Raw genomic sequence first — 15876 nt, 5'->3', positions numbered from 1 at the left:
TCTCATTCGTAATCTTTCACACTGCATTGGAAAGTAGCTCAGAGGGTGCAGGCATGTATTTCAGCTCGTACACTTGACAGAGAGACCACAAAACTCACCCCCACATGCAAAGCAGCATTGATACATTGCGCCTCTGTGGCTGGCACTGAAAGGCCAGATTTTTGCAAGGTACCAAAGATCCCACACTATCCCCTGGTGACCAGGACTGTGTGACAAACCCAAGAAGGCTTGAGACTTCCCAGTCACACCTGACACCCGTCTCTCAGAATAGGGGTCCATGTACATGGATCCAAACATCCAGAATAGCAATATTCTCCCTTCCCATTTCTTGACCTCCAGCAAAGAAGGGAGACAAGATTCACAACACTCACTCCAAAAACTTTGCAGGTAAAGTCAATGCATGAGCAGCCTGCACTGGGTCCCCACCAGGCAAGGCCACCAGCCACTGGGCACTGCGGGATGGATCACCCAAGAGCTGGATCGTGGAAATGAAATGTCACCCTGGCCACCACCACAAATGCAGCAGGTGAATTACTAAACTCTGGTGAATTACTAAACTCTGCTGTTCTTCAGAACAGGGGCAGTTTGGAGATTTCCACCTCAGAAGAAATCTCTGCAGCCATGGCACTGCCCAGGGCCATAGACAAGCTCATGTAAGTGGCCCAACGACCTTGGCGTGAGTTGTATTTTATGCTAGCATCTTTTGGTGCTACTTTTACAAGACGTATCTAGCTAAAGACGCTTCACCTGATAAGTGATAAGTGACTTCTGGTGCATGTATTTCTTTCCTCTTGAAGTTGATGGTTTTTATTTCAGGCACACAGAACCTCCTGAACACCTGAAGGTTTGCCAGCCTTTCCCCACCCCGTACCACAGGCTCTAAAAGGCACCAAGGAGCATCGTGACACCACCACTGCTGCCGTTTCATACATTCTCATATCAAACGCAGAGGGCAGTCACATGCTTCTGTTTACACATCCCATAATACAAGGCCACTATTTATCAATAAATGCCTTGAGGTGCAGAGCAAAGCCCAAATAAACAAAATCTGCTAGGATTATCTGCTGAAAAAACAGCAACAGCAGTGGCCAGGGAAAAGCAAAATGATGAAATGAGGATGCTGCAGAGATGGTCCAAAGAGCGAAAGAAGAGACTGCTACAGATATTCAAAGAGCTGGGTAATGAAGAGGGAGGAGAAGGCAGCAAAAGTAGAGGCCCAACTTATTTAGGGGAAAAATAAAATAAAAAACAACCACCCTCTAATTCAGGCATTAAAGAATGACTTAAAAAAAAAAAGCACACAAAAATGCGATGTTTTGCTCAGTAAATAACTAACCATTGGAACCCATGGCTGCAGGATAGCTAGTGGAAAATAACTTGCAGTGATTAAAAAGGGATTAAATGGATTTTATAAACAACAGTATCTGTTGTTAAACATGCTAAAATAAAATTACAAGAGTTAATAACCCATTTGCTTCAGGGCATAAACTAATCCTCTTCTAAGGGTAGCAGAGATCTGCCTGCATGTCAGCTCAGTATCTGGTGCAACAACTCTTCTCCAAAGGCGAGCAAGCTTTGCTCTTAATTCCTGGCATTTAACAATTCTCTTTCTTGCCTGAAAAAGAGAGCATGCTATTGTTCAGGCCTTCAACTGACCTCACATAATTAATTCTGCAGTTTACCAGATATATAATTCCCTTGAGGGGCATGGGTGAAATGCAAGAAAGGGAGGAAAATATAGTTTAATTGCTCTATGCTTCAATATTCTACTCTTAGTTTCTTCAAATATAGTTTGTCAGGGCACTCAGAACAAGTGCATGAGATAAAATTCTTGTAAAAAGCTTAAGACGTGAACAAAGCACAAAATCTATTAGTACTGTTTGGTGCAACAGTTCACCAGCCTTATCAGTTTATGAGAAAATTAGATCTTTAGGAGAGATAGCAAGGGAGGGTTTTTAATATATTAGAACAGAAGAATTTACTCACCCTAGTAATAATTAAAGCATTATCTAATATCATAGACTGTCCTCAAAGGTGGGATAGAGTTGAAGTACAAACCCCTTGAGATTCTGATTCCACCCCTTTCAATTCCCAAATCCCAACCCATGAACCTTACTAACGGACTCGCCAGTCTCTGAAATAATTGCTTCTGGACAAAACACAAGATGAGACATGACATGCTCAATGCTACGCTGTGGTTATGACTTTTCAGTTCCAAATGCCAGCTTGCTCTTTCCCACAGGGAAGACAGCCACGTGCTGGGGACGCTCCTCCTCCAGCTCAGGAGAGCTCCTGGAAGAACAAGTCTTAGCATCAGACATACAAAATTCAGACCACAAGTGATCCTCCTTAGTACACTGCCAGGCTACCTTCTCCAGTTCCATATGTCTACAACTTTACTGTTATTAATATTATTGTTAATATGAGTAGTAGTAGTACTACTACTACTTTTTTTTCTTTTTTTAATGGGGTGCAAATTACATCTGGCTCCGTTTGGCAGTCTCACGGGTCAACATTTGCACTGTATTTTCAAAAACGGACTTTGCAGTGGCCCACTTCAAGACACTAGCAAGCCAAATCAGGTGTGCTTTCCAAGTCTCAGCAGAACAAGGAGGCTGAAAAATTTGGCACTGACCATCCAACAGAGCAGTATCAGTGCTGGAGCCATGTGTTAAACTGATAACCAAAGCAAGGGATATAAAATGCCTGCAAGGGACAAAAAAAAAAGAAGAAGAAAAAAAAAGCTCTGAAATTCAAATTAGTTTTACAGTGAAAGCAAACATGCTGTTTCAGACCACCGTATGTATGTATTCCCTCTGCTCCCCTACTGCTGAAACAGCAAACCGTGCATGGCAGATGGCATGATTCATCTTAAAATTACTCTAGCAGCATTCCCTCTATTAGCCTCCAAGGAGTAAACTAGGATAAAAATATTCTGCATGTTAACTTTAACTAGGCAGTTGTCATGAGGAGTCATCAGGTCAGTCTACTTGCTTATTTTGCAGAATTTTTCTTTCAATCAGCAATAAGCGTTGCGTACAGAGATACCATTTATTTGTTGCACCTCTCAGGAGTTAATGCAGACAGGGGCAAGAAGGGGAGCAACTGAGGGGTGGGCAGGGGGGAGAGTTTGTTTTCCCACAGAGAAGTAAAAAAGTACAATGAAACTCAAGCCAGGAGCCACAGCACATCACACTAACAACAGCACCAGCCATTTCTGGCAGGGTGGGGTAGCTGGGATAAGAATTTACACCGGCCCAGGAGCTGAACACAGATCTGCTCAGCTGAAGGCATTCTTCTGTGGTATCGTTCTGCCTTCACCAGGGATGGGACACAAGCATCCATTCAGTGTCAGGAAAGCCTCGCCAACCAACCTGCCCCAGAAATGCAGTTACAACACCCTGCCATCCATCCCCCTCCTTCACATGAAGGGCTGGAGCCAGCAGCACGACTTCTTCCAGAGAAATACTAAAACATAGGAAATAACAAATGTAGTTCCCAGCTGAGGGCTCACTCACAGACCTGTTGGACGCGATGTCTTTGACTGAAACTCCATCCCTCATTTAGAAAAAATCCCCACGCACTTAGGAGATGCTTTAGACTATGCTGACAGTACAAAAATCCACTGCTGTGCAGGACACATCCCCAGGATCGACTACTGCAACGTTAATTGCCTGGACTCCAGGCCCCAAGCTAAAAAAGCCCTTCCAAAATAAACAGTCCATAAGAACTAATTTATTTTTTGCTCCATCAACAATATGTCTCAGTCAACAGAAGCAGAATATTTTGTGTGCTTTAATACCCAGGTTAACCAAGGAGGGGGTGAAGCCAATAACATGGTTAGCCTCATCTCTGGGTAGAAGGTGGTGAAACTGCACTTAATGCCATCTCTTCAAACAGGCGTTTTCTACATGTGTATGCCCTACACGTCAGCCTCATTGCATAACCCGGTTGTGCAATAATTGCAAATTCATTTACATCTTCATTTTTGTTCCAGTGCTCCAGAATGGGGAACCAAGGGAGGACCATCAAATGGCAGGAGGAACTTTGCAGAATTCCTCTCCTCCACCATGGGCCAGCTCCAGGAGGATGCTCTGCAGAGGGTTTGGACGCAGTGGGAGTAAAACACCACTGCTCACCTGGAGCAGACATCTGGATCAAGGCTTTAGGGAGCAACCTCAAAGCAAAGGATGACTTCATAGCATCAGGAGATGACTGGTGTTGGCTTGGACTGCAAGCAGAGAAGATTATGGTTTCTCCTTTTAATGCTTATTGCTATGTAATTGCCATAGAACTGTAAAGAAGAAGTAGGCAAGAGTGCAGTATCAGGTTTTCATAGACTAAACAAACTGGATTATTCAAGAGCGACTCAAGTTTCCTAACAAGCATGGAGCACTCTGCATTAAGATAGCATCTACTTATGTCCCGAAAATCAATTGCAACAGGCTGCATTTTAAAATACTGCCTTAACCTCCTCTCCTGCCATTTATTTCAGCAGCACATTTACTGGATTTACTACATTTGTGGACAAGGGCATAATGCCCCAACAGCACCAAAGACCAGACCCTAGACCAGTATTACTGCTCCGCTAGCTAGAATATGCACTCGTGTTGTATTAGGAAATGTTCAGCTCTTGCAACAAAGGCAAACCCTCAGCCATAAAAATCTGACAGTGCAGTTCTCCTCGGAGGCCGTGCATGTTCCTCAAGGAAGAAGGGAAAATAAGGTGGGGGAAAAAAATAATCATCCCACTTCAACCAAAAGTTAAAGACTTCATCCCTCTCTGGCACTCTCTGAGTTTTCCAAGCATCGTGTCACCTGCATGCAGGAGTGCCTTCCAGCTCCACCTCAATGCTGGCCTAAGGATGGCAGGGCCAAGATACCATAACTACAAAGAAAAGGAAGTTGCTTTGACTTAAACATGCTGCCACGCTATGGGTTTTAACATCTGAAAAAAAGAATAAATATATATATATATTGTGTATGGTTTTTGGTATTGCTTCCTTCGCTATAGACTTCTAGATATTAATCAAGACCTAAATTTATCTAGCTAGATAAAAATATTTACTACATTTTTATTTATGTTTGAATTACATAATGTATTTTGATCTGTCACACATGAGGCTGTATCCTCATCCTGAATTTCAAATGCCTTCTGGTTGGACCTGCAGATCCATCAGTTGAGCAGCGCTCAGTCGCAAGAGGCAGGGCAGAGGCAGGACAAGTGCAGCAGAGGTGTCAGGGATGCAAACACTACAAATAACTAGAAGGGACCTTAAAGACCATCTAGTTCCAAACCCCTGCCATGAGCAAGGATGCCACCCACTAGACCAGGTTGCTCCAAGCCCCATCCAGCCTGGCCTTAAACACCTCCAGGGATGGGGCAGCCACAGCTTCTCTGGGCAACCTGTTCTAGTGCTTCACCACCCTTTGAGTGAAGAATTTCTTCTGTGTGCTTAATCTAAATCTACCCTCTTTTAGCTTAAAAAATAAGGTAGATTTGTCCTATCACTACACTCCCTGATAAAGAGCCTCTCCTCATCTTTCCTGTAGGAAAGTAATAATACACCTGAGAGAATCTGATCAATAACCACCATTTTTTCATCAATATTTGATCAAAAATATGATCAATAAACACAATACTTGCAGCATGGATCTTTCCCTTCAGCACAACCGTTGCTCTCCTTGCCCTGAACCTCAGAAGCTGAAGCACCTCAGCAAAAGACAGACACAGCAGCGGGGATGCATACCCTAGCATCTTTGGATAGTGTTATATATGGTGAATTACTACACATTTCTTGCTGTAACAGGTAACAGGAGATTTCACTCCTCCTCCTCATACATGAACAACTAGAGGAATAGCAGCACACCGGCCTGACGGATGGAGGCGAGTGTTCACAGGACGGCTCCGAGGGGCTCGGCTGTGGCACGGAGCAGCCACTGCATCGCGGCTCCAGCACACACAGAAATCCACACAGCAACATCCAGCCAGGGCCGGGGCAGCAGCCAGGCCCCAAGCTTTCCCCAAAAGCCGCCAGCTCGCACCTCCCCACCTCTTCACGCGTTCCGACAGCGGGAATAATCCCTCTTCCTTCGGACCATCACCAGGATGCCTTCAGAGGTGGGCTTTCTGGGAGAAGGGGCTGTGGGGGCTGCAAACAATTTCATCTAATTTGAAAGTTCACATTTGAACAGAGTATTTTTGGAAAGAGAAATCAACACGTTAACAGCGAACGGGAGCACAGAGCAGATAATCCTTTCACATCCTGACAGCGGAGAACTGCGGAGGCCTGCTATGAAGCATCTCTGAATAACAGCGTCTTCATTTTTTGAATACCTAATTAAGAGTTTCTATATATTGCAAAGCCTCGCTATAAGATATAATTCAGTTGGCAAACACCAAAGATTTCTCAGTCTGTAAGTATGCTTTTGGCAATCAAAATTTAAATCTGGATATATGTACAAGATACGTATGGCACAGGTACTTTATTTTTTATTCTAACAATTACATTCAAATTAGGAGATTAACTTGAATCGGTTTCAAACAAATGCAAGCTACAGGCAAATCAGTCCTCCCCCCAATACCACAGGAATATTTTTTTGGATTGTTAATATCCTTACTCCCGTTAGCTGCCTCAGATACATTCAAACACACGTTACAGAACAGCATCCAAGACAAAACGAGTTTTGCTTCAATCTAAAAACACTACAGATGCCAGAAGACAGCACCAGCTCGGACCCGAAACTCACACATGCCAAAAACCATTTGCAACCGTGCTAATTCATATTATGGGAACTGAAAGGCAGCTCTATATAACACAACGGGCAACAAATCCATTCCTCTAATTTCAGTCGCCAAACTTTAATTAATTTCCAGCCAGGCAAACATTAAGCATTTCTGCTGATCTTGCAGGATGTAAGCTCATTTGCACAATAAATGCGGTCTAACAAGTCACCACATTTATAGCGAGTTGCTTCAGTCTTATCTAACTGCGTAGTTTGAAAAGTCAGTGATGGGTAAGTGAAACTCCACCCACGTCACAGTTTCTGGAGTTAAGCATAAGAAAACTGAAGAAGTTGCGACTTTTTCATTGCAGGCAAGACTGCAAACAGCATTTGGACAGTTAAAGTCCATTCTCTGCACTATGCAAACAGTCCTTATTCAAGAAGCAAAAAAAAAACAAAACAAAAAAAATATAAATAAAAAGCATACGATCCGCACTTTCATTTTTCCCCATAAAATGAATGTCAGAGCTCCAATGCTCCGGAGTTCCCCTTCCCAAAAAAAAGCAAAAGCAAAGCACCTCTGCTTCCCACTCACGGTAATTGCCTCCCCCCCCCCCCGCCAAAAAAAAAAAAAGTAGAAAAGTAGATTTAGGAGATTTCAGAACAGCCCTGGGTGAAAAGCTCGCTCGCTGCCCTCCTCCTCTACAACATCAGCGGTGCAGCAGGACAGCGGGGCCCGGCCGCCGGCCACATTTCATTCCAAAAAGTTTTTAATTTCCTGATTTCTGGGTGTGATTTAAAAAATCTCACTCCGGTACTAAATAAATTAAATGTTGGGCCAGGGGGTTAAGCCTCTAGCACTTTTAGAGGGAGATGCCAACATGCAGGACGCGGAGAGCAGTCGCCTTCATCCGTTCACATCCTGATGCAGGAGATGCACGGAGGCCTGGCATGAAATGGCCTCTGAATGACAGATACTCAGAAAAAATAGAGATGCTAATTAATAAGAGCTCTTACATATTACAAAGCAGAGGTAGCAGATAGCATTTAGTTAGCAAATACTATAGGTAAAGGACACCTCTGCTTGCGAGCACTTCTTTGGCAATCAATCAAAAGTCAAATCTGAATAGGTGCTTTTTTAGAGTATGCCCCACACAGACACACTGTGTTCCCTCAAGTATGCATGTGCCAGGCTTCAAAACTTAAACTACACCACAGAAACAGCCTTGACAAAAAGCAAAAGGAGCCCCACAGGCTCACACCAGCACGCAGTTAACACGTCGGGGGAACACGGGCTGCTCAGCTGCCACCACAGCCATCCCTGGCCCACTGGCGTGGAGCAGCAATAGGACCGAGAGCATTTCCAGCTGCGTGGATTCCTAGCATTCCCAAAAATTAGCTTTCTAAGGCTAGAACAAGAGAAGACTTGTACCTTGAGGCTGAATTAACTCTAGAACAAGAAGTGTTTGCAAACTGGACTGTAACATCATTGATACCATGCAGCGATGCTCAACACCGTGAGCAACAGCAAGCTGCCTGGGGCAAACTGAGCACGGCCCTCCACTTCTCCAGCAAATTTCTGCAAGATGCAGCAGCTGTCAGAGCCCCACCAGACTTTCAGACTTTTCCCTATGATCCCATGTATCACAAGGGAAAGCACTACTAAACCTTTGCAATTAACTGCAGAAGTGCTTCCACACTAAATAAGCTTGCCTCCTTAGATATTATTTGGTAAAGATCAGTAGCCACCACCAAAATCTAAGCACAATCGCAAGGCCTAATGAAGTTCTTAGTCTGAGATAATCATCAGTACAGTAAAGCAGTTGACTTCATTCTTTTTATTCCTCCACCTCCTACATTAGGAACGGAGACCTACCAAGAAACGGCATACTACGGCTGCTGCACTAACTGAAGGTGTTTGCATATTACAAACCAAAACATAGGAATGAAGCAGCTTTGTTTGATGAACACACAGGAGTAACATTCAATGAATATATTTAGAAATAACTTTAATGTGAATAGCACTTGCCCTCAGAAGTGAACGTAATTCATGCTGAAGCTCTCTGTGCAGCGGCACAGATGCCGTTCTTCAAAACGTGACTCTTCCCTGCACACTTCATCCACTGCTGAAGTGCAGCCTATCATTATGAAAAGCAGTATTCCCCCGTATTTAAAACTCACTTTGGCACACCAAACTTACACACAGAATGCTACGAGCTATGAATGCTATTCATTAAAATATTGGTATGCACTGCCATATGCTTAACTATAGTTAGCTGCAGCCAGCATCAGTGAATGTGAAGTTCTCTCTTCATAGGAGTTAACAATAAAGTGAATTTATCCATTTTTTACATATTTCTGAAAGAGGAAAACAAGCTATCTAATGTGTATCTTCAGTTTATCTTACTTCAGAATTCACTACTCAAGGTTACAAAACCATTTCCATGAGAAATCCCTGTTTCAAACACTAACTTTCTCCCAAAGCAAAAGGGGCTGAAGTTTGAATCTCTGTAGGCTGTGGCCACAGCGCTACATATTTCACAAATCTGTGGCTCCAAAATGTATCAGCATTTCTGCTCCAAAAGCCAAGCGCTCTTTTTGCAAAATATTCACCAGTTGTGTAAACAGAGTAGCATATATTTAGGTAGCATTATGCTTTGGAAATTGAAGAGGGTCTGAACAAACATCTCAAGGGTACACCATTTCTGGAGTCTTATTAAAAATATATATTATATATATAAATTGCCTACTTTATTGTTGATCATTATATAAATAAATAAATAAAAGTCACCTAACCATCTTTATCCTCTTGTACCACGCTGTTTCCATACAGGCAGCAAAAGCCCATTCCCTAATCCACCAACTCCACTGACCCCTTGTGAAGTAATGTAATAAAAAAATAATGGCATTAAGAACGAAGCCAAGTATGTCGTAAGGAGTACAGTGGCAAAGAGACCAGTTGCCTTGTTTTTGTACTGAACTTCTTCAAAGCCTGTCACTTCAGGAAGATTTAGTTCATTGTGTCAGTATACAAAGCCTCTCAGGTGCTTTGTTTTGGCATTTAATCTTGCCCATAATCAGTCAAGAAACTGAACAAGCATGCAGCAATTGCAGCAAATAGAAGGCATGCTAAGAAAATGAAGAGTAATTTCAACATATAATTCGAGGCCTGGACTAGAAGCTCAAAACTACCCGTGATGGATCGCCAGGATGCATCACAAGCCCGCAAGCAGGGGCAGCAGCACACAGGTCTGAGGCCAGAACGGGCTTCGTCCTTCAAGCAAGGTTTAAGATCAAAAAAGGCAAATATAGATGGAGAAAGAGAATTAAGTAATTAAGTTTAAAAGGAACAAGCGATGGAGGGTTAGCATGGAGTTTTATCACTAGTTACGAGGGTGCAGGCACCTTGCAACGATTAAGGTGAACTTTCAGCCATGAACCTTTTTTTTCCCTTACTAAGCAGGATTCAGGCTGGTGACTCAGAGGCAGGCAGTGAAGGCTGCCACCGAGGACTGATAGTGGCAGTGAGCAGGTACACGAGTCACCAAAAGTAAAACTCACAGCTGCGTGGGCATTGGCAGGAACTGGTCTGGAAGAGAGATCGCAGCAGCTCACACAGAGCAGACACTACTGCAACTTCCAGGTGCTGAGGCTGTTACCAGTGCCATATGTAAAAAGGCATGGCTCTGAGAGGATTTACCTGGCAGAATCCATAAACAGGGAAGCAAACAGATGGACATACCTCTATGCACACGCATGGGTGTGTTGTGTGCATGCGTAACACAACGCTAAGGGTCCACAAACCTCCTAGGAAAGCCTCTGACCTACTACACTGGGACAGAGTTAAATACCCGCAGGTGTGCAACCAGCACTGAGGGAACACTGAGCAATTCATCAAGGCAATCTTTAAAGAAAGTGACATTTCTATTTCGATGTGGAAATGTGCGATAAAAACCTCGCTGAGATCTACTTCTTCCACTTTAACTACTTGAGTTCTGCACAAATTTCTCTGATTTAAATTATTCCCCGATCTAGAACCAAAAGCTTTTGACAACCGATCACTCTGGATTTCCCAGAGTCTTCCAACGCTCGATAACACACGTGTGGCTTTCAACTCGGATATACCACACCCCAGCACCGATTTTGCACGGAGGCCGATTCACTGCGGAGGAGACCACAGAGCCGGCCTATGGTGAGGCCACCCGAAGCTCCTTCCCTGCACCCGTTTTGTCCTCGGGCCTACATCCATTCATCCTTCCACAGCTCAATACCATCTATCCTCACTCCTTCAGCAACGGCAACAAATAAATTTGGGTGATCAAGTTTCCTTAGGACTAGAAGTCAAGGAGGTGTAAATGCACGTGCGACCTTCACACCTGCCGCTGGGAAAAACAAACATTGCAGCCACCTTGAGATGGGAGCCACCAAAACCCTGTGTTTTCTGCTTAATGAAGACCTCTGTCCAAACAGTCGCTGCATGTAGCCAACATAGTATTACAGGTTGTGGTCTGAACACATTTTCAATAGGAGGCTGAAAGCCTGAGGCCATTCAGGTAAGTTTAACTCTGACAGCTCCTTCACAGCAGAGCGCAACCATTTTGACGTAAAGCAAAGACATCATGAAATATGTCCGCCACAAAGGCATTTCATTTCTTGCATATGATGATTAGCCAAAAAGTTATCAGATTTGAGGTAAGGAAAAGTTATCTATGGCCATGATGAATCCCTTTGTGGACTACAAACTGTCCTAAGCCCCATGCACAGTCTCCCACTCGCACAGGTAGAAGAAAACACCGCTTTCACTTGGCTGCTACGAGACAAAAGTTTCATTCTTCCATGCAACTTTCACAACAATTTCTTAGTTATCTCAGAAACAGATCTTGTTCTTGCTTCAGCCTTCTCTGAGCAGCGTCGCTCGCTATCGGCGCTTGCCCACGTTCACCCCTGCGGCAGGTCTGGCAGGGCCCAGCCGCTGGGCAGGCGGCCCTCGCTCCCCTGGAGCTCAACCGGGTTTTTTTGGGTGGTTTTTTTTTTAAAGCAGAGTTTGTGCTAAGAAAGTCTGGAGTAAACTATTTTGCACGTACAGCCAAGAGCAGTTTTAACTACTTCAGTAAGCTAACAGTGAGAATTTTATCTTACTACCTTTACTACCCTTATTTAAAATCGCATTTCCACTTGAAAGTTTCTGCTTAGAAGAACTTGGATGCTATTCCGAGCTCCCACCAGATAATGTCAACACCACTGAACTTCTTTATTCAACAAAAAAATTGAAAAAGCAGTTCAACATCAGATATTAAGTGGGGTCCGTGCTGATTCACAAGCATTACAGCAGGCAGCTCTCGACTTCTGCGTGACAAACGCAGCCTTGCCACCAGGCATAAAGTGCACATTCTGTTACAATTCCTCGTGTATTTCAGAGTTGGTGTATAATCTGAAAGGTGCCTTGTTTACACTTACAAATACGCAGGCTCCAACAAGACGAAGCTTTATTTAGGAGGGAAAAAGCAAAGCAAAACAAAACATTTTCTTTCTCAGGCTGCAGAACACCCACACACCGTGCACCCTGGGCACCGACCCGGCAATGCTCTGGCTCTGAGGGGCTGTGGCCAGCTCCAGCCCCACTCCGAGCTCGGCACCCACAGTACCAAACCCCATACAGCATGCGGCCAACACGATCCAACACAGCAGCTTTCTGAGCCACCTGCCCGTAATGTGGCCAAAGGGAGGCCTGAGGGCAGCGTGTAGGCTGCACGTGTGTGTTTTTGGGGTACCTACAGCGCCCTGCCACAGGGTACGGCCGTCCCAGGGCTGTGCCAGCACCAGCTCTCCCCGCCGCAGCGCAGCACGGGTGCGTGGGCATCGGCAGCACCCGCTCTGCCAGAAGGAGGTGTGCGAGGCTTGTCAGTGGCTGAAGCAACACAGGAAGAGGAGCAATAAAATAAGAAACACCTAATAAGTTAGGCAGCTAGCAGAGCTCCTGATGTGCCTGCTTGAACTTGGGAGTTCTTTGCTCTGATTTTAGTTTTGTTTGTTTTCCTTTCAGTTCTCTCCGACTCGCTCTGCAAAGGCACTCGAGCCGGCTTGCTTTATTTCTGACAGACTGAAACACCACTGGAAAAAAAAAAACAGCGTTTTCAGGTGACAAGTTACCTTATCTAAAAGTTGTCAGCTATCAATCATTCCCCTCCTATTACGGCTTTTTCGTGAAAGATGTCTTCAGACAATTATCCTTTAAATTTTTTAGTCAAACACATTGATAGGAACTAACAAATTACTTTTTAAAAGTCTTAAAAGCCTTCAGTTGACAATGAGTTTCAGATCCATCTGCATTTCCCTAGGAGGGTGCTGCCTCCCCGTAAAAACACGACGTTGACGAAAATCTGACGTAACAATCACTCCTAGCTAGGCAAGTAAAAATCTATATAAATGCAGGATTTGACTTGAAAAAAAATGCAAATATTACAGATACTAGGAAGGTGAGGCGAGCAAAACTCGACAGCTGGCAGTCTGACTGCCCTAACTGGAGCCAAGTCAGGAGCACAGCAGCACAACACGCCAATCCCACGTTCGGCACACGCACCCCGCACGTTTGCTGCCATCCTTCGCAGGGAGGAGGAGGAGGAGGAGGAGGAGGCTGTGCCTTCACGCAGGCAGCGGGAGCTCGCTCTGACAGCGCTCTCACGCAACAACGGGGTGCCCAAAAAGCAGGCGCTCTGGGTCCGTCGTGGGTGGATTCGGGGTAGGGGCTGGGGAGAAGAGGGGCTGGGGGTGGTGGCAGGGGGATGGGGGTGACAGGGGGATGGGGGTGACAGGGGGATGGGGGTGACAGGGGGATGGGGGTGACAGGGGGATGGGGGTGACAGGGGGATGGGGGTGGCCACCACCACGGTGGGTGCCCAGCCCCATGCAAAGTGACACCGAGCTGGGCTGCGCTGAAACCCCCCCCAGCCCAACAGGTTCCTCGCCACCGGTGCTCCCTGCCCCGGGAGCGCAGAAAACCCCACAATTTAATAGGGAAGCCGCTCCCGCACGCCGACTTCAGCGCAGGCATCCAGGCAAAGCCAGCTTACTCATTAAACGCACGGCGTTTCTGCAACCCTTGTCCTGCCCCTTCTCCTTCCCCAGCCCCGTTTGCCTCTGCCCCGAGTCCCCGGGTCCGTCCCCCCCCGTGGGGCCGGGCGGTCCCGGGGGCGAGCTGCGCCCCTCGCACCCCGCGGCACTGGGGGGGGGGGGGGGGGCTCAACACTGGCAGCCCCCAAAATCCGGCCGCTGTGCCCGGGGCCGGCGCCGTGACACGGCGTGAACTTTTGCTTTCGGCGGGGCAGGGCGGAGGGGGGGGGGGGGGGGGCGGAGAGAGGCGAGCCCCGGCCCCCCCCCGTTCCGCTCCCGGCCCCGGCCGAGCCCTGCGGGGGGAGGGCAGAAGCGGCTCTTTTTTTTTTTTTTTTTTTTCCTTTTTTTTTTTTTTCTTCCTTTTGGGAATAAAATAAATGAAGTGCGGTGGGACAAAGTGAAATGGAGTGGGATAAAAGTGAAACGGAAGGAGATGAGATGAGCTGAAATGAAATAAAATAAATAAAATTAAATAAAATAAGATGAAATGAAATGAAAATAAGATAAAATAAAACACATTAAGGTAGAATAAAATGAAATATGATAAAATAAATTAAAATAAGATGGAAAAAAAAATGAAATAAGACGCGAAAGGCACAAGCGCGCTGCAAAGCGGGCGGCGGGCAGCACAGCCGGCGTGTGCAGCGCCGAGCACCCCGCAGCCCCCCCAGCCCCGGGGGGGTCCCGGCGGTGCCCCCAGCCCTCCCCTCACCTTCCAGCCGGCCGAGCTGTTGCTGTCGCCCTTGTCCTTGAAGTAGGGGACGCTCTTGACCATCCACTCGTAGATCTGCGAGAGGGTGAGCCGCTTCTCGGGGGAGCTCTCGATGGCCTTGGTGATGAGGTCGGCGTAGGACAGGTTGCCCCAGGCGTTGCGGCGGGACGAGCTGCTCTTGCGGGGCTGCCCGGCCACGGGGCCCGGCGACAGCCCGGCCACGGCCGCGGGGGGCACCGGAGGCACCGGCGGCACCGGCCCCGGCGGGTGGAGGCGGCAGCCGGCCTCGGGCGCCGGGAAGTCCCCGCAGCGGCAGGCGGCAGCCTCCGGGGGGCCGGCGGGGGGCAGCGGCCCGAAGTCCTCGCTCTCCTCCAGCAGGCTGAGGTTGCTGATGAAGTCGGCGCCCAGCGCCCCCGAGGCGGCGGCGGCAGCGGCGGCGGCGGCGGCAGCGACGGCTGCGGCGGTGCCGGCCGCCCCCTCGGGCTGCCCTCCGCCACCTCCTCCTCCTGCTCCTGCTCCTCCTGCTCCTGCCCCGCCGCAGGACGGAGCCGGGCTGGAGGTGGCCGAGCTGGGGGGGTTGAAGTCCGGCCGCGGCAGGGGCCAGGTGCAGGAGCGGGGCCGCGGCAGCGGCTCGAAGTCGGGGTCGATGTCCACCAGCTGCGGAGCCTCGGCCATGGTGGGGCCGGTAGCGGGGGGGTGGGGGGGAGCTCGGCGGAGGCTCTGGGGCTTGTCGGGGGCGGATTTGGGGGGCGGCTCAGCGCCCCATGCAGGCTCCGGCGCGGCCCCGACGGCGCGGCCGCCGACTCCCGGCGCGGCTCCGGCCCCGCCGCCCTGCCCGGCTCCTCGGCGGCGGCAGCGACCGACTGGAGCGACCGCCCCGCGCGGGCCCGCCTCCAGCCTTCCTCCTCCTCCTCCTCCTCCTCTCCTCCTCCTCCTCCTCCTCCCGGCGGGGAGGGACCGGCCCGAGCCTCGCCAATGGCAGCACCGCGCCGCCCCCCGCCGCGGGGCGGGAGGGTGCCGGTGCCCCCGGGCTGTTCCCGGGGGGGGGGCTGCATGCGTGCGTGTGTTTTCGGATTATTTTGGGGTCCCTCCCCTCGACGGGGAGCGAGAGCCCTTCAGCTCGAGAAGGGGGCGGTAGCCGGTGCCGTCCCGGCGAGGTGCGGAGCCCGCGGGGGGGGGAATTGCTGCGGGGAAAGTCCCCAGGACGGCTCCCGAGGGGACCCTCGCCCCCCCCCCGAGGCCGCGGCCCCCCCGGCCCTGTCCCCGCCGGGCAGCCCCGGGCTGGCCGTGCTCTCGGGGCGGCTGCCGGAGCTTCGCGGTGGGCTCAC

The 15876-nt window shown here is 48.3% G+C and overlaps 1 protein-coding gene across 1 annotated transcript in view; it reads right to left on the bottom strand.

Annotated features, from left to right (window-relative positions):
• FOXO1 (forkhead box O1) overlaps positions 1-15407 on the bottom strand; it is a 65024-nt gene extending 49617 nt beyond the window's left edge. The window contains exon 1 of the mRNA XM_080555697.1: positions 14549-15407. Within this exon, the coding sequence (XP_080411823.1) occupies positions 14549-15223 (675 nt within the window). The 5' untranslated portion in view covers positions 15224-15407. The remainder of the gene's footprint in view (positions 1-14548) is intronic.
• Between the last annotated feature and the right edge of the window lie 469 nt (positions 15408-15876).

Source organism: Anser brachyrhynchus (genome assembly GCF_964034855.1).
Source record: "Anser brachyrhynchus genome assembly, chromosome: 1".
Classification (NCBI taxonomy): Eukaryota; Metazoa; Chordata; class Aves; order Anseriformes; family Anatidae; genus Anser; species Anser brachyrhynchus.
This window is presented reverse-complemented; position numbering and strand designations above follow the sequence as displayed.